The following is a 19,587-nucleotide window of genomic DNA, read 5'->3' as shown; positions in this document are numbered from 1 at the left end:
TCCTGGTCCAAACCACCATCACTTTTCAGCTGGTTGTTTACAATAACCTCTTAATTAGTCTGCCTGCTTCCACTCTTGCTCCTCTGTAACCTATTCTCCATACATAGCCAGAATAATCCACTTGACACTTAAGTCAGAACCTGCCATTCTTCCATGGAAAACCTTCCAATGGCTTTACTTGTCACTTGGAATAAAATCATCTCTCTTACAATGATCTACAATGCTCTGTAAGATCTGCCATCAACCAATCCTTATTCATTCCACTCCAGCTACCCTCACCTCCTTTGATCTATTATACCAGCTGTGCTCCCTCCTCAAGGATTTTCCACTTGCTGATCTTCCTATCTGGAACTTTCCTTCCGTAGATGTCTTTGTAGCTCCTTCCTAACATTCTTCAAGTTTGGCTTTTGGGTATCCTTCTCAAAAGAGCCTTCTCTGACACCTTATAGAAAATAATCCTTCTTTCCAGACTCCATGTATCCTTCACCTTGCTTTATTTTCCTCATAGCAGGTATTAATATTTGACATACTACATAATTCCTTTTTAATTTATTTTCTTTCTCTACCTACTACAATGTAAGCTCCATGAAAGTAGAGACTTTATCTGTCTTTTTATTTTGTTTTCTTTTGTTTTGTTTTACTGTTATATCCCACTTCCTAGAGTCTTGGGCATGTGGTAGATAATCAATAAATATTTGGAAATGAACTTATAAATTAATGATTAAATAGAGCATAAAACTATATTCCATCCCATAATCCTTCACCCCTCATCCTACACACACACAATGGCCAAATTGACATAATTTGTTCCATAGCTTGGTTTTATTTTGATTGATAAGGATACTCATGTTAGCTAAGTAAGGGTAGGACTGGAATAGAGAGATTAATAAAAATGTTTTTTAATAACATTGTTTGTTTCCATTTGACTGCAAAACAGGTTTAAAGGAGATTTTTTAATAAATTGATTAAATAGAAACAAATCCCAAACAAAATAAAACAGAAACACTCATTGTGAAATAACACACAGAGTAAGAATTATCTCGGTTTTTATGAGTCTTTTAGCTGATCTTTCTAAAATATAATATTCTAATATCCAACAGCCAACAAATTATAAGAAAAGTGAAATCATGACTTTCATACAAATATAAAATGAGCACTACAAAGATTTGTTTTTAGCCCATTAATTAAAGAGGAAACAAATAAGATGTAATCAGTTTAAAGCAATGTACCACATTTACATTGTTCAATCAGGGGTGTATAATAAATTTACAAAGAAATACAAAACTGGCTTTATATGTAATGTTCAGAGTAATCAACTGAACTTCCACCAGACAACATTTGCATTTCTATAGACAAGAATTATTTGCGTTATCAGTTTTCTACAATGTAAAGAGTTGTAAAATAGCTTAAAGGTAGTAAAAGCACAAACACTATACAATTATAAAACCCTATATATAATTATAAAAAAAAGAGAGTGCTATAGATAATATACAGATTTCCATTAAGGACACCCCATATCTTTATATTACATTTCAAAGTCTTGTACAATACTTTTCCTTGATTACAGTTAAATTTATTTAGCAGCTATACATCAAAAGAAGTAAAGATGCTTTTTAAATAAATTTATATAAAAGGAAAGTATTTTCTCATTTATTTTTATTTATTTACTAAGTGAAAAGTGCAACTTTCTGTATCTACTGGAGCCCTGAAGAAGCATACTTAAAATGAGAGATTAAAAAGAGTATACTTATGATGGTTATCAAGGTGTGCTAATAAGGGATGGTAAAGCACCCCAAGACTAAGGACAGTAGGAAGCCGTTCCCACAACTAGGCCTAGAGGGCAGGGGAGAGAGTGATCACAGGAACCCAGAGGGTCCACCCAGAAGAGACTAGTCTCAGTTAAAGACACTCACAGGAGGGAAACAGGACAATAAATACTCTGGCATTCTTTTCTTCTCACCTTCCCTCTAACATTGAGATAGTACTACCTGTTGTCCAGAAGGTAAAGGAAACAGACCAGGGATGACAGCTGCTCAAGGTGGAGAGAGTAACAGCAGATGTGAAGGGGTGAAAGGAGTACCCATAGTTAACATTCCAACAGTTTATCAATCTTTTTTCTATGAAAGAGAGCAAACACTTTTTTTTGGAGTTACCTGGACAATAAAACACAGAGGAAATAAGTAAAGAGCCTCACAACTTAGTTATTAATTTAATATTAATTGAATAAATAAATGAGTCACATACTGAACCAAGTACTGAGGATAAAAAGATGAACAAGACAGATACAGTCCCACTTCTCTGTGACCTAAAGGGCTTTGAAATGGAAGAGGGGTGAGTTAGACTTAATCTCTATATCAGCAGTGTGCAGAACCAGAACCAATAGTTGTACAAATAGATGTTTTTTATATTTAAGGAAGAGTACTTAACATTTTTTACTGGCTGAAAAGCCATCAGTGTACTGTATGGTGAGCTCCTTGTGCCTGGATGTCCTCTAGCAAAGCTCCAGTGACCACTTGTCAGAAGGTGTTGTGGGGCGCCCCGTGGCCAAATAGTTAAATTAGCACGCTCCACTTTGACGTCCCAGGGTTTCGCTGGTTTGGATGCTGGGCGCGGACATGGCACCGCTCATCAGGCTACGCTGAGGCAGCATCCCACATAGCACAACCAGAGGGACCTACAACTAGAATATACAACTATTTACTGGGGGGCTTTGGGGAGAAGCAGAAGGGAAAAAAAAAGAGAAGATTGGCAACAGATGTTAGCTCAGGTGCCAATCTTAAAAAAAAAAAAAAAAAAAGAGAAGGTATTGAAGAAGGATTTCACCATCCTTGTAAGGATGTGAATTAGGCAGCTTCAAAAGTTCTCTCTTTTTATAAAATAAAAAAGTAGCATGTGTCTTCTCCTCTGGCACACCATGAAAGAAAATAGCTTATATTATTGAAACGCTTTGGTCTTATCTGAAAACTCAAAATATAAAGTTCTCATCACTTTGCTATTGAAAATATTGTCTTTACAGGTTAATTCCTCACTTCTGAATTCATCATCAGCTTTGAAATGAAAGAAGACAGAATGAATGTGACTGAATTCATTCTAATGGGACTTACACAGGATCTTCAGATGCAGAAAATCCTATTTTCAGTATTACTTATCACCTACATTGTCATTGTCATAGGCAACCTGCTCATTGTGGTTACTATAATCTGCAGCCAAACTTTGGACTCCCCAGTGTATTTCTTCCTGGCCTTCCTGTTTTTGATAGATGCATGCTATTTTTCTTCCATAATCTCTAAAATGCTAGCAAATTTGCTCTTGGGTTCAAAAGCTGTCTTCTTCCATGGCTGCATGACACAGCTCTTTATTGAACATTTCTCTGGAGCTTCAGAGTTTAACCTTCTTTGTCGTCATGGCTTATGACCACTATGTGGCCATCTGTCGACCTCTGCACTATTTGATCATCATGAACCACCGCATATACTACCTCCTGGTGGGGGAGTGTTGGGCAGTGGCTTTTCTCCACTATATTGTACAGATTCTATTTCTTTCTTGCTCCCATTCTGTTGCTCCAACATTATAGATCGCTTCATGTGTGTCGTTCTCCCCCTGATACAACTTGCCTGCGTGGACACTTTCCTTATTTGTCTCTTGGTTTCTGCCAATGATAGGGTAATTCCTGTGAACACTTTTGTAATGTTATTGGTATCCTATGTGGTCATCCTGTGCTCCGTGAGGACTCACAGCTCTGCAGGGAGGAAAAAGACCTCTCTACCTGTGGCTCCCACATCACAGTTGTTGTGTTTTCCTTTGTGCTTTGTATTTTTATGTACCTGTGACCAGTAGCTACCTTTCCCATGGATAAGACCATAGCAGTATTCTATATTCCTGTTACTCCCATGTTAAACCCTGTTAGCTACACAGTAAGGAACAGAGAGGTAAAAAATGCCATTAGAAGCTTGTTAAAAGGGAATATAACTTCAGATAATGAATGACTCAAGATGAACACTTTATTTCTATCATGATCTTTGCATTTTTATGTTTTATTATTTTAAAGCCCTTCCCATACCTCTCACCTGACACTTCCAGCACCTTTGCAGGGTAGGTATTATTATGATTATCCCTACAGATGAAAGAAAATGAAGTTCAAAAAAGCTAAATAACCAGCCCAATGTCAGAGACAGAGCTAGTATTCACTTAAATCCAAATTTGATGCTCTTTCAACCATTTCAAAGGTTATTGGACAAAAGGCAGCATTTACGCCAGAACCTCTCTTGTTTGGTAGCACATTGAAACAGTTTCTTTTCTAATTTCAGAGTCGTATCATGTGCCTGCGTATATAAACTTCGGTATTCAGAAAGCCATTCTTTTCACTGGTGTCTAGAACACTGTGGAATATAATTTAGAAAGAAAATACTTGCCAGTACCTCTTGGCACACCCTTAATCTACCTAATATTTAAAATTATATTGGGTATCTTGTTCTGTTGAGCAAAAATTGCTAGTGTTTATAAAAATTAATTGTATTTAAACCTATTTAAATTTTTAATATGTCCTCACATGGTCACAACAACCTTGTAAAATTGAAATCTAGTGTTCTTATTTTACAGAAAGAATGGGGGTTCAAAAAGTTTAAATAACTAGATCATGGAAGATGTAAGTCAGCCTTGACCCCAAATATTCTTACTCCGTATCCTGTGATCTTTTCATTATACAGAATTCCTTGGAGCTAGTATGTGATTATGGCTTGGTATATTAAAAGATTTTTTGATTATATACCATAGGAAGAGACAATTTATTAGATTGAAAGTTATTAGTGGCAATAAAATGTAGCTTTTTTCCAAAGGCAAATGGCAAAATACATCTCTAAAATAATTTACTATTAAAAAGATTCCTATATACTAATTTCTTGAATCTAGAACCTTCTCTGAAAACTGCTGTGGGCGATCTTTTATAAGGGAAAAAAAAAACATCAAACAGTAATCGTTACTCCATAGTTGACCAAAGAATCTATTTCTCAGCTAAACAACTGACCTAACTTTTAAGACTTTCTTGTGAATTATTTTGGCTGTTTTCAAAAATGAAACCTGCTACCAAAATACAAATGTGTACATGTCATAGATGTTTCTATAGCTTCCTCTTTTGACAGAAAGATCCAGCCTCCAACCTCATGGATACTGCATGTTTTATTGAAAAAATTGATGAATTCCATCACGTAACAATATTTAGCAAGCGTATTATGGTTATGGAAACATAATGGAGAGTAAGAACACCAGCTTCAGGATCAGGAGACATGGGTTTTATTTCTCACGGTGCCATCATCTCATTCTATGACGTTAAACAATGCTCCCTTTTTCTACAAGTAGTTTACTTAGTTAATTTAGAAGGTGTATCCAAGTTCTGTTATTCTGCTGATGCCAATATTTTTATTACCATAAATATCACTATATTTGCTTCTACTTCAATTAGAAGAAGTAAAATTGGAAGAGTTATGAGAAATTATGTGTCTATAGGCTGGCAATAGACTACAGCCCACCTCCCCAAACTTTTCCACTCCCAGTAAACAATTTAAGAGAAGTCCTTCTGGGATGAAAAGATCTTTGGATTGGATTAAGACAAGATGAGCTCTGCTCTTGAGCATTTTGTTACTTTGAGAACATGTTCCTCTACCTATTGAAGTGCATGAAGCTGCCAATAAGAACACTTTGACAGGTACCTGGTTTTTGTGAAATTAGTCCTTGAAACTATCAAACATCAAACCATACCCCAACTAGTTTCTGACCAACTGGGATATGATCCATATATAATTTCTTCTGCCTTCATTCTGGTTTACCCTTCCCATTTGAAAATATATGTTGCTATCTCTCTAGGGTTTTAAACCACCCTCTCCTTAGATTTGTATTATGGAAACAGATTTTTTTTGGAGAGGCCGGCCCTGTGGATGAGTGGTTAATTTTGCGCGCTCTGCTTCAGTGGCCCAGGGTTTTGCCAGGTGAGGCCCTGGGCGCAGACTTAGCACGGCTCATCAAGCCATGCTGAGGTGGAATCCTGCAAAACAGAACCAGAGGGACCTACAACTAGAATATACAACTGTGTACTGGGGTGCTTTGGGGAGAAGAAGGAAAAGAAAAAGAAGAAACAGCTTTATCCTGGAATAGCCCCAGGAACTTCTCTTTTGAAAGTTCCTTCATGGACAGCCCTTACTGTTTAGACTTAAATCTGCACTTTTTCCATTTTGTAGTACTCTAGGCCTTGGGAAGCTAGACAGGTATTTGGGTTCTAAAGCAATCTTTCCACTCACCATTGTAGCCATAATATTTTCTTCATTATCATGTTAATCTAATTCCACAATTGGCATAAGAAACAACTACATTGAAGAAGTACTGTAAACGTTAGCCAGTGTGAAGTGCCAAAATTATAGTAGAGTTTGTAACTATCACAATGCATCTCTGAAAACAATATTTAAAAACTATGATCATCATGAATGGTAGTTCAATTAAAACAAAACATTATAATGAAAAGTTTGATTCAGATAGTTACCAACCTAAATGTTTAATTTATACAATACCAGATATATAGACTTTATGTTGAGTTCATTTGTTATCAAATATACAAATTTATGTGGTTGAGTTATTTTTCTCTTGTCATGGTGTTTTGTCTTCATGTAGACTTAAGGAAGGTGTTAAAAATTAAAGATGAATGTTATAAAAGTTGTCTTCTGATGTTCACTTAGATTACATGAAATAATTGGGTTGTTAGAAAGATCTGCTAATGACAGTGAAATACTCCAGAGGTCTAGTTAGCCACAGCTAAGAAACTCCACAGGATTTACCTACAAACAGGATATGTGTTAGCACTTATGAGGCTCAAGAGAAAGGCCTTATCCGAAGGATGCCATTTATAAATCAACAAAGAACTTACTGTAGCTGAGCTAGTTGGCATTTTTAATCTTACAACTTGACTTCTTTCTTGGTGAACTAACAGCTGCCTGGGGGCCTGGCCCTGGAGCTAATTCAGACAAATTCACGGGTGAGATTTTTTTTCCAAGAAATAATATAATTATAGAATCTGAGGTTTAAATGGATCTTACAAATCACATAATCACTTCTCACCCCCACCAATCTGAGTTTTAAATCTCTTCAGCATGTCAAGTATCAAGGATAATAGAATCAATTACCCTGCTACCAATTCATAACTAAAAATGTGTTGGGGTCTGCTTTTTCTTATTAATACATATTTAAATTAGTTAGAATCATATTATCTATTTCAAATTGCTTTAAGATATTTCTCCACTTAATATTACAATGTAAGAATTTTGCTATGTTATTGAACAATTTTAAAAAATATCCCTGTTAAAAACTACACATTATTCAAAGAGATGCCCTATATTTTACTTATCCATTTCTTTAATGTTGGACATTCTATGTAATTTCTAATTTCCCAAAGCTCTTAATAATTGTATCAAACATATTTGTATGTAACGATTTTTAACTTTTAAAAATATTTTCTTTTGAGGATTACTCATGGACAGATTATTGTGGCGTCAAAGTAAAAAGACAAACTAATTTATCTCTCTCCATAGTTATTTTTAAATCATTTTTATTAACTGTGTCTTATTCTAACGTTCTGTCACTATACTCTTCTGATCTGTTGAGGAGTCCACCTCAGAATAAGGGAATGCAGTGAAGCTGTGCACTTTGTGTTCATGTCTGTGTAAGATCTTCATTTTGGGTAATTAAAAAAATGAAGCTCTTTATTCATTATCTTTGAAAGGAAAAGAAATATTTTTTGCAGAGTACATTTTGTTATATCAATATTTTCTCTTTTATTTCCATTGGGAAATTTATGTCCCCAAATTTCCTCATTCTATTAGCAATGCAATATCCTGTAACCAGAAATGTTGGATGATCGATGTTATGGGAGGATGGGAGGAGAAGACATGAGATTGCATAGGCAGAAACATAAAGGAGTGGGAGGATCTCATGGATGGAAGAGCTGCTGCCATTTGGTAATAAAATGTCTGGGGGGATTATGAAGGGCATTCAAAAGGGATACTTTTTATGGCTTTATATGGATGAACATACGTTAATATACATAGTAAGTGTCCAAAAAATATTTGTGTACTGAGTGAACATGTCATAGGTACTTACCATAAGTAATACACTTTATACACTTGTGTGTATGTGTATAGTACTTTATGTGTCTATCATATCTAGTACACTATTTCTTTCTCTTTTCCACTCAAAATTTCTGTTTTTAAAATTTGAAAATAAGACTTTCCTTTGCTTGATAGATCCTCATGTATTGAACAACTATCCAAAAGTTTTTTTCTTTTAATCTCAGTCTACTGAAGCTATAAATTTACTGATGTGACTATGCTAAATTGTATGTGGAGCAGAATTTTGAAGAATAAACACAATAATTATCTTGAAAGTAAAATGACCCAGTAACATACCCTTTCCTAGAAGCATTAACATTTTCAAACTTACCCTAAAAAGTGTGTCAGAAACTATTAAACTGAAATGCAGCTTTCTTTCAAAAGTTTATTTACATTTCTCCTAAAGTAGAGAGTAATGATAAACAGAGTGGGAGGATGAGAGCACATGAATACCTGGGTTTGTGGGCTGGAGAAACATGCGTAGTTTTACACACAAAGAAGTGGCGATTCACTAAGTATTTATTCACCACCCAGTAGGAGTCAAATAGTGCAGATATTCTGCCAGGCACTATGGTAGGCACAGAGAGGAAACACACATGAATAGCATAGGTTTTATGGTAGGTATCAGGCAGGGTGTGTCAGCAACGACATATATTTTACCTAATCTGTCTTCTTATGACAGATATTTATTGACCCTGTCTTTCTTTCCACACTTAGAGCTGTGGGTTCAAATGTGAACTCTCCTAGAAGAGGGAGGAACTCTTAACTTAGAAAATACATCTGAGAGTTGCAATTTGTAAGCTCATAGACACAGAGGAGGTCTGAGAAGGATGGGACACTGAAATGACTAAGTAAAGTCACGGAGTTGGAACCCGAAGAGTCCAGATATCATGTATATAGCCCAGTATTTTCTCAGTAAATTACAAATCAAATGCTGCCCTATAGATGATTTATAGGTGACAGATATTAGATATTTGAAGAGATGGAAAATATCATGGAGGAAATAAGAAAGAATTGAAACTATTACTGGGGCAAGATGTGCCAAGGACCTGCTCCATAGTTACAGTGACTGCTCTGTTTTCGTATTATCAAACTCAGAGTACAATCCCTGCATGATTGATAGGTATCTTTCTTTATCCCTTTATAGGTAATTTAGGCCTCAGCCAGGTGTTAATTCCTAAATGGATCACCTCACTCCCAACAATGTGACTGAATTTATTCTCTTGGGACTCACACAGAATCCACACTTGCAGAAAATACTCTTCATTGCCTTTTTGTTCATTTTCTTATTTACTGTGCTGGCCAATATGCTCGTTGTCGTTACCATCTCCCTCAGCCCCACACTTTCAGCTCCCATGTACTTCTTTCTTACTTACTTGTCCTTCATAGATGCCTCCTTTACCTCTGTCACCACCCCAAAAATGATCATTGACATGCTGTACCAGAGGAGAACTATCTCCTTGGGTGGCTGCCTGACTCAGATCTTTGTGGAACACTTCCTGGGAGGATCAGAGGTCATCCTCCTCACTGTCATGGCCTATGATCGCTATGTGGCCATCTGCAAGCCCCTGCACTACATGACCATCATGAGACAGGGGCTCTGCTGTCTCCTGGTGTTTGTGACCTGGATTGGGGGAATACTGCATGCCACTGTGCAGGTTATTTTCATGGTCAACCTGTCCTTTTGTGGCCCCAATGTCATCGACCACTTCATGTGTGATTTCTTCCCACTGTTGAAGCTTGCCTGTAGGGACTCCTACAGGCTCAGAATTGTGGTGACAACCAACAGTGGGGCTATGTGCTTGCTCATTTTTTCAATGCTGCTCATCTCCTATATAGTCATCCTGAGCTCCCTGAAATCCCAAGGCTCCAAAGGACGACGCAGAGCCCTCTCTACATGTGGCTCCCACTTTACTGTAGTTGCACTCTATTTTGTGCCTTGCATATTCACCTATGTGCGTCCTTTGGCCACCTACCCTATGGACAAGTTGGTGGCTGTGTTCTTTGCAATCTTCACTCCCATGTTAAATCCTATCATTTACACAGTGAGAAATACAGAGGTGAAAAATGCCCTGAGAAGTTTGTTGAAGATGAGAGTAACTTAGGCTGTTCATAACACCAAGAAAGTGGTGATATATATATATATATATATAGGGAGGATTATATGTGTTGTAAACTGTTAAAGAAAGTTAACAAATTCTGCAGATCACTGACAGAAAAAAAAAACCCACATGCTAACATTTATTGAATACTTAACAGTGGTTAAGCTCTTTCATACATTCTTTTGATAGCTTTTAATGTACTTTACCAAGGCTTCAAAGGTCATGTGCATAGATTCAGGATATGCAATGGAAAGAACAACTATTGATCCCTAGTTTGATGATTCTAGAGTGTATTTTTCTCGAATCCCACTGCTACTTTACTAAATTTTTCATACATATGTTACTTGGATGAAATCAGCTTTTTCATAGAACCATGATCTCAGAACTTCTTTTGTTTTTGCTTTGTCTGTTGTAAAGGAAAAAAAGGATAGAAATTCTTAGCTGGACGTAGAAGGGACAGATGGGGAGTGAAAAAATTCACTACAGATTTTTTACTTTTGGCACTATGAATTTACAAAAAGCAAAAAATACAGATACAAAAAGAAGAAAGAATAATTTATAACCGAACTTTATGGGTTTTTTTGGCACAAGAAATAAGCCAGAAATGTTGAAATTACTCTTAATTTTGTCTTATTTTCATAAATATCCTTATGGCTCACAGTTTTTCTTGAATACAAAGGAAGTTTTTTCTTTTGCCTTACCAAGACTTGAGGAACCATTTGAAGCAATAAAGATGAACATTCTTCTATTTAAACTCAACATAAAGGCATATACTTAAGTTCCAAAGGTATTGTTCTGTATATGTGATACGTATATTTACACTAAAGGAACACTGTGTTATCTATCAGGCATATTCACTTAAGTTAGTTGATTTTTCATGTATTAAATTGGTAGTTCCAATATTACTGTCACCATTTTACAGAGAAGTTGATGCCAAGAAAAGTTTACTAATTTACTTGGCTCAGGTCGCATATCTAATGTTTCAGCTACAAAATTTGAATCCAGGTCTTTCAGATCTCAGTCCTACTTTCTTTGAAATAAAACTCAGTTGTCCATGTTTACGTCTATAGATAAGAAACTTGTCTTCAGCCTTAATGATTCACGTTGTCCTTTAATAAAGATTGTGTCAAATTTGTTGTAGCCTTGTCTCAGATGTAGCAATATATTTAAGCAATTATACTCCTCTATGGACAAGGAAAATAATCAGATCTTTCTACATTAGTACATAACACTATAAATCAAAGCTTCTCTGACTATACCACATCAACTTGTGTTACTTCTCACAAATTTTCCTTTCTCAAAGTGTGGTCCTCTAGAGCTATTTTTTATTTTGACCATACAGTAACGCCAGAGCATGGTACACTGTTCTCTTGGGTGACTAGGTGTTCTAGAGTATGCATGGCTCTACCAAATTTGTAAGAAATAGGACCTTTTCCCACAGATTCTAGGCTTGAAAGACCATATAAACAGGACTTAGTATATTAAAAAGGATCAAGTTTACAATTGCTGGGGAGAATCAAACATTTCAGCAGAATCTGTATTAAATGATGTGGTTCATTTTGACTGTCAGATAGGAGATGAGAGAAAGCCAGTGGTAAGGAGAGGAAAAAGTATTGAGTAAATGTTGTTTCTACTCTAAGACAAAAGAGGGAAAATAAGGCCAACGATTGTGTCTTATAGGTAACACCAAGTGCTCAGGGGAGGGGTGATAAGATTAATGAAACACAAATTATAAATTGTCAACAGCACCCTTGGAAGCTGTGAGAACTGAAGGAGGAAATGCAAGTCAGTCTGACATTCTCAGTAGATGGAAACCTCTGGTTTGCGAATAATTTTAAGTCATGTTAAGATGTCCCTTTTTATTCATCATCAAGAATCTCTCATGAGGTCCAACTGCCATCTGATTTTTTCTGATACTTAAAACAACATATAAGGAAGTAAGTATATTTTCCACAAACAATTAATAAGGTAAATAATATTTGGATCTGTTGTATAAGGATGCTTTGGTTTATATGGACTTTTAATTCAGTGAAAATAGGCATTAAGTGAGGAGAGATCAACAACAGGTGTTTAATGCCAACCATAAGGCATAAGTTTTGATAGGTTCTTTACATACTTTAACTCTTTTAGTGTAGCAACAAGTTTTATTAGTCTTTATTCCATTTTATACGAGCAGAAAATGAGGCTCAGTGAAGTTAAGCAACAATATCAAGTCTTTTAGACTCTGTCATCTTTACTCTTCCCACTTCACAATACTGCTTGCCAGCATGATGTCAAAATTACAACACACAGAACTGATCATTGGTTGCATTGTCAAGATTGCCCTTGAGGCATTCATCCCTTATTTTGGGGCATCACTTTCTTCCCTCGGCTGTCCCTTGACCTCCTTCTCCTAGGTCACTTCCATTCTCTTGATTCCTCATGTGTTAGAGAAAAGCCATCTGATGATCTTGTAGGGGAGTAAGACATTTCCTCTACCCGAAATGGGTTCATCTGGCTGGAGAACGAAGTTAATTCACATGAGACAGAATAGCAGGAGAAAATTAAACAAAGCTTTATAACATGTATACATGGGAGGAGTCAGGAAAGCTGAGCAACTCGCCAAAATGGCTGAAGTCCCCACGTAAATATCATCTCAGCTAACAACAAAGGAGGATGTTGGGGGTGGAGGGGGGGTCAATCATGGGAGATTACCACACAAGTACAGTAAACAAATGCAGATTTAAGTCTTTGCCTTTGGCATTGATTAAGAGCTTCTAGAGAGAAGGTCATCCCCTTTCTTCTTCCTGGCACAGAGAGGGAGGCACCTTTACAGATAGAGATTTCCTTTACGATGTAAATGTCTCCTAACAAAGGGCAAGCAAGTTCCACCCCTCAGAGCCTCCTTCCCTGTCCCAGTTTATCAAAAGCAATCAGCCCAATAATCCTCATGCCAAAGAGACATATCTTGGCGTGGCCAAGACCAGTTCCCCACAATCTCATTTCTATAGGTGTATTTCCCTACATGGGCATCATGGAAAGTGAGATGTAATGGGCTCAAGAAATAAAAGTCAAAGGAGGAATTTCAAAGAAAGTGACACAGGTGAGAGACATGTTTGGAGGAAGAATAAGGAACTCGATCATTGAGGAGACTGATACTCTGGGCATGAGGGTAGCACTTTGAAGAGCTAAATGTTGTTTCTATAGGACTTTTCCCATTATTATCTCATAGTGCTAATATTTATTACTTGAAAAAAGGATCCATTGTCATTTAAGTTCAGCAAATTTTGACTTAGTTCATTTATCAAAATATGTTGTTCAGTGCCAAAAGTGTGCTGGAGAGTTCTGGGGGCTGTTGAATACCACAGACAAGAACTGTGTTTGTATGTGATGCAGGGTCGGTGAGCCGAGGAGTCGAAAGAAAGATTTCTTGGACTCTCAAGATCTGGTAGTAGTGCTATTTTATTTAGAGAATAGTGTGGAATAGCATGGGGACAGGACCCATGGGCAGTCAGAGCTGCTGCTGCCGGCTTGGGTACAGGACCCATGGGTAGTCAGAGCTGCTTCGTGGGGACAGGGCCCACAGGCAGGAGGAGGTGCTGCTGCTGCCGCTTCTGCTGCAAACATAGGTGGAGAGTAAGGCTAAATTTAAGGCATAGGTATGTGAGCCATCTGTTTACAAAACAAAGGAAAGAACATGTAAAAAAATTAAAATGGTATCAGTGCAGGTGGGGTCTGGCCATTGGGTGGTCCCACAACTTTTAGATAAGAATCAAATCGGATTAAGTAAAGGCCAGAAGCCACCACCCTAAATCAGTTACATGAGGTTGCCAGACAGTAACCAGCTTAAGTTTTTGCCTTCCCCATTAAGAGTTTCTAGAGATAAGGCCATCCCCCTTCTTCCTGGCACAGAGAGGAAGGCATCTTTACAGATGGAGGTTTCCCTTACAAATGTAAATGTTTCTCAGCAAAGGGCAATCACACTCCAGTCCTCGGAGCCTGCTTCTCATCTGCAGTTTTAAAATTAACCAGCCTAAAATCCTCATCAGTATGGATCTTAAATTCAGGGCGGAATAGAAGGATAATAAACAAGTTAACACATAAATAAAAATGTAATTGTGTTAGTAATCAGTTTGCTGAAAAACATTTTATTGAGAGGGTGACTCAGAGGAGAAGAATTAGACATAGATTTGTGTAGTTTGAAGCACACCTAGAATTTTAGTTAAGATCAAGATTAAAAAAACACATTATTTCTCCCCTTTCTTTTTGTAAGTAAATTTCTTTAACACATGCATTTGCAACGGCGATGTTATCTCCCCAAAGGTAGGTAAAAATGATTTCTATGGAGACGAAAATATCTTACTGCTTTTACATATAAAGCATAGATATACATAAAGTACATAAATAGTATTTCTGTGATGCTAAGATTGTAGGGCGGTTGTTAGGGAAAGAGTATCTAAAAAGGTGCCTTAGGCAGGCAATACTGAAAAAAAAGGTGGAGGAGCACTGCCTAACACATAGTTAGGTAAGGACATGGAGTAATGTTAGAATGTTAGTAAAGATAATCCAATTGCAGAGGTTGGTGCATCACCTGTGAGGATGATATTTAGTAAAGCTGAGAGACTGTTCCTTCTCAGGAGACTTCCCAGGGTATGTGGGCAAATGTTAATGACCAGGTGTAATCTGTGGAGTATATTGTAAATGTAGCATATTGATATTTTTTTCCTATTGAAAGTGGAAAAAGAATAAATACTGTAGCCCCAAATATTTCTAAATTGAAAACATGTCATTTGGGAGTACAAGTTGTTATGGGGTGAGACAGAATTTAGTTCTTATTTTTTCTGGCTGAGGTACCTTTTTTAATCCTTAATACTTGCAACTGTACTTCAACTAGATATGACACAATTTTAATAATACTCTTAAAAGATGAATGAGCACCAAATTAGGTGATAGAAAAATTCAGTCTTGATACGTGCTATGTAGTCAAGAATAAATCCTATTGACTTTTCTTCATTTACATTAATGGGCAGATGGATCATTGTATGGCCATTCTGTTATTGAAGAAGAGATCTTAGTTGTGGAGCAAATAATTGAATGGTTAATACAGTGATCTGATTTTGTGTTTGTGGAGCATGAGCTTGACCTGGCTCCAGTGAAGTTCCGCCCCTGGGAAAAGCAGATCATTGCAGGGGTGGTTGGGAATTCACTGGTATGGTGATTAGCTCTTCAGTCAGTAGAAACATAGCCTCAAAGGAATACAATTAGAGTGATGCAAGTGTGCACACTTTGAAATTCTATGCCCTTTGAAGGCCTAGGGCTACTACCCAAAGGAGAACATATTATTAATGACGTTTCTTCTAAGATGTGGATTGGATATTGTTTACAAATTAAGCTCAAAATGTAGCCAAATGGCAGACATACTTCCACAAATTATTTTGTAAACAGTTTACCTGGCTGTGTTTTGGGGCAGTATTTTCTATTTACATGAAATTCAAATTCCTCTGCCAACCACAAGGGTTGTTTTCTATTTAAGTCGTTGGACACTTAGAGCATATATTTCAAATCTTTCTTTAAAATTATTAGAAACTCTGATTCTATCAAAATAACTTCCCTTTTTTATTGTGGTAATATTGGTTCATAGCATGTTAATTTCAGGTGTAAGTCATTATATTTAGATTTCTGTGTAGATTACATCATGTTCACTACCCAAATACTTATAATCCATCACCGCACATGTGCCTAATTGCCCCTTTCACCCTCTTCCCTCCCCCCTTTCCCTCTAGTAACCACCAACCCAATCTCCGTTTCTATATGTTCATTTGTTGTTGTTTTTCTCTTTTACGTATGAGTGAGATCATACGGTATTTGACATTCTCCCTCTGACTTATTTCACTTTGCATAATACTCTGAAGGTCCATCCATATTGTCACAAATGATTCGATTTCATAATTTCTTATGACTGAGGAGTATTCTATTGTGGATATATACCACATCTTCTTTATCGATTCGTCCCTTGATGGGCACCTAGTTTGCTTCCAAGTCTTGGCTATTGTGACTAATGCTGCAATGAACATAGGGGTGAATGTATCTTTATAGATTTGTGTTGTCATGTTCTTTGGATGAATACCCAGCAGGGGAATAGCTAGATCATATGGTAGTTCTATTAATTTTTGGAGGAATCTCCGTATTGTTTTCCATAGTTGCTGCACCAGTTTGCACTCCTAGCAGCAGTATATGAGAGTTCCCTTCTCTCCACATCTTCTCCAACACTTGTTGTTTCCTGTTGTGTTAATTACAGCCATTCTGAGGGGAGTGAGGTGATATCTCATTGTAATTTTGATTTGCATTTCCCTCATAGCTAATGATGTTGAACATCTTTTCATGCGAATGTTGGTCACCTGTATATCTTCTTTGGAGAAATCTCTGTTCAGATCTTTTGCCCATTTTTTAATGGGATTATTAGTATTTTTGTTGTTGAGATGTATAAGGTCTCTGTATATTTTGGATATTATCCCTTTATCATGTATATGGCTTGCAAATATCTTCTCCCAGTTGTTAGGTTGTCTTTTCATTTTGTTGATGGTTTCCTTTGCTGTGCAGAAGCTTTTTAGTTTGATGTAGTCCCATTTGATCATGTTTTCTATTGTTTCCCTTTCACGGTCAGACATGGTACTTGAAAATCTGCCGCTAAGACTAATGTCAAAGAACATACTGCCTATGTTTTCTTCTAGGAATTTCATGGTTTCAGGTCTAACATTCAAGTCTTTATTCCATTTTGAGTTAATTTTTGTGCATGGTGTAAGATAATGGTCTACTTTCATTCTTTTTCATCTGGCTGTCTGGTTTTCCCAACACCATTTATTGAAGAGATTTTCCTTTCTCCATTGTGTGCTCTTGGATCCGTTGTCGAAAATTAGCTGTCCATAGATGTATGAGTTTATTTCTGAGCTCTCAATTCTGTTCCATTGATCTGTGTGTCTGTTTTTCTGCCAGAACTATGCTGGTTTTATTACTATGGTTTTATAGTATATGTTGAAATCAGGAAGAGTGATATCTCCAAATTTGTTCTTTTTTTCTCAAGATTCCTTTGACTATTTGGAGTCTTTTGTTGTTCCATACAAATTTTAGGATTCTTTGTTCTATTTCTGCGAAAAATATTGTTGGAACTTTGAAAGGAATTTATTGAATCTGTAGGGTGCTTTAGGAAGTATGGGCATTTTAACCAGGTTAATACTTTCAATCCAGGAGCATGGAGTATCTTTCCATTTCTTGATGTATTCCCTAATTTGTTTAAAAAATGTTTTATAGTTTTCAGTGTACAGATCTTTCACCTTTTTGGTTAAGCTTATTCCTAGATATTTTATTATTTTTGTTCCAACTGTAAATGTGATTGTATTCTTAATTTCTCTTTCTGCTACTTCATTGTTAGTGAACACAACTCATTTTTATATGTTGATTTTGTATCCTGCGGCTTGACTATATTCATTTATTATTTCCAAAAGGTTTTTAGAAGATTCTGTAGAGTTTTCTATCTATAAAATCATGTCATTTGCAAATAGTGATCGTTTCACTTCTTCCTTTTCAGTTTGGATTCCTTTTATTTCTTTTTCTTGCCTGGTTGCTGTGGCTAAGACTTCCAATACTATGTTAAATAAGAGTGGTGAAGTGGATATCCTTGTCTGGTTCCTGTTCTTAGAGGGATGGCTTTCTGTGAGACTAAGGACACCAAGATGACCCTGAAAATCAGAGTTGAGTATTTTTTCCCTTTTTATTGTAGAGGTTGTGGTAAAGCAGGGTGAACTTCAGTGTGCTGACTATCCTTTTTAGGATGCTGTCCAATGTAGATTTTCTTAATGAGCTTGTTGCAGCAGAGAGGATGATTTCAGATAATCAGAAGTTTTACTTATAGTGGCATTTCTATTGAGTCCACATATATCAGAGGCTGTTAACCTTTCATGTAGCAGATCCTGATTATTCAGCATCCTCTATGACAAATTTACTTTTTCCTCTCACTGAAACTATAATAAGCACCAGTGTTAGTTCAGCAAAACAAGAGCCGTATAAAAGAGTAAATTATAAACTTGAGTCTTCAATAATAAGAACCATTAGATTTAACAGATCATCTTGGAATTTATTTAAATCCTCTCAAAATTATAAAAGTATAACTAGACTTTTTAATGTTGATATAAGAAACAAATCCAGATATAGCTGTAAAAAGAGATACAGACACTGGTATAAATGTAGATGCAGATGCAGAGGTGTTTTCTGTTTCCTTATATCAAATATCTCCTCCTGGAGGAGAGGGGGCAGTGTATCTGTCTAGTCATGTTTATTTTTTTATGACAATTGATGGTATATACTGCTTTGAGAATAGCATCTATGTCTATATTTACTAAAGTAATTGAGGAAACAATGTGGTAAGTTACATGAGTTTATTGAATTCCAGTAAACGATTGTGTTTATATTTAATTTAATTTCATTCATTATGTAGTCTTCATAAACGTATTACCAAATAAGGAGTTTTTAAATTAACTTTAATTACAGAACTGATACTGAAACATAAACTCTTTAATAAAAATACTGTATACCTCTAAAAGCCCCTTTGGCCATCACCCCCTTTATTTCTCAGAAGTAAATCTTTCCTTCCACACATTCTCCAATTAATTTATGAGCACAAATGTTCTCATAGAAACTACACAGTAGTCTGTGGTTGTGATTTATTTTAACATACAAGTTATCATACTGATTACCTTTGTGTACTTTATTATATTTTCCACTCAAAAATATATCTTAGTGATTTGTATCATAGTAAATATGCCACAAGGATCCAAAATTTAAATTTCTACCTTGTTTTCCATAATAAGAACGTACCACATCTTATTTCCATTCTACTGTCAGATAGATCATTTCCATTTTCCAAATTTGAAAATCTGCTATGAATATATTTTTCTATGTTTTCTGGAGTATTTTCACTGGGCCACTCACCAAAGTGTTATATAAACAGCCTTTTTAACTTTATTTTTATGAAGTTGATGAGTAGGAGTAGTATCTCATTGTTGTTCAAGCTTTATTTCCCTGATTCTAATGAGGTTGGGCGTTTTTATATATGATATTGGCTAGTAGTAATTTCCTTTCTGTGTATTGACTAGTCAAATGTTTTCTTTTTTAGAAAAGTGTGTTGCTTATCTTTAAATTATTGCTTTGTAGGATTTATATTTACACTCATTTTGTCACTTTTTTAAATATTTTGTTCAAGGTGGGCACAAAGGGTGAAGTGGTGCACCTATAATATGACTGACAAATAATAACATACAGCTGAAATTTCACAACGTTGTAAACTATCATAATCTCAATAAAAA

General features: G+C 36.1%; 1 protein-coding gene and 1 pseudogene across 1 annotated transcript; both read left to right on the top strand.

The window, feature by feature from the left end:
- On the top strand, positions 3,055-3,986 carry OR4C230P (olfactory receptor family 4 subfamily C member 230, pseudogene; annotated as a pseudogene).
- On the top strand, positions 9,329-10,252 carry OR4C1D (olfactory receptor family 4 subfamily C member 1D). Its single transcript, NM_001391680.1, has one exon. It carries the CDS (start codon positions 9,329-9,331, stop codon positions 10,250-10,252), a length of 924 nt encoding a protein of 307 aa, NP_001378609.1.
- The last annotated feature ends 9,335 nt before the right edge of the window (positions 10,253-19,587 follow it).

This window comes from Equus caballus, chromosome 12, assembly GCF_041296265.1.
Source record: "Equus caballus isolate H_3958 breed thoroughbred chromosome 12, TB-T2T, whole genome shotgun sequence".
NCBI classification, from domain to species: domain Eukaryota; kingdom Metazoa; phylum Chordata; class Mammalia; order Perissodactyla; family Equidae; genus Equus; species Equus caballus.
The sequence above is the reverse complement of the archived record's forward strand: the minus strand, read 5'-3'. Positions and strand labels throughout refer to the sequence as shown.

Excerpts from the sequence above, each read along its gene's own strand:
- OR4C1D (NM_001391680.1), top strand. The coding sequence starts at position 9,329 with ATGGATCACCTCACTCCCAACAATGTGACTGAATTTATTCTCTTGGGA.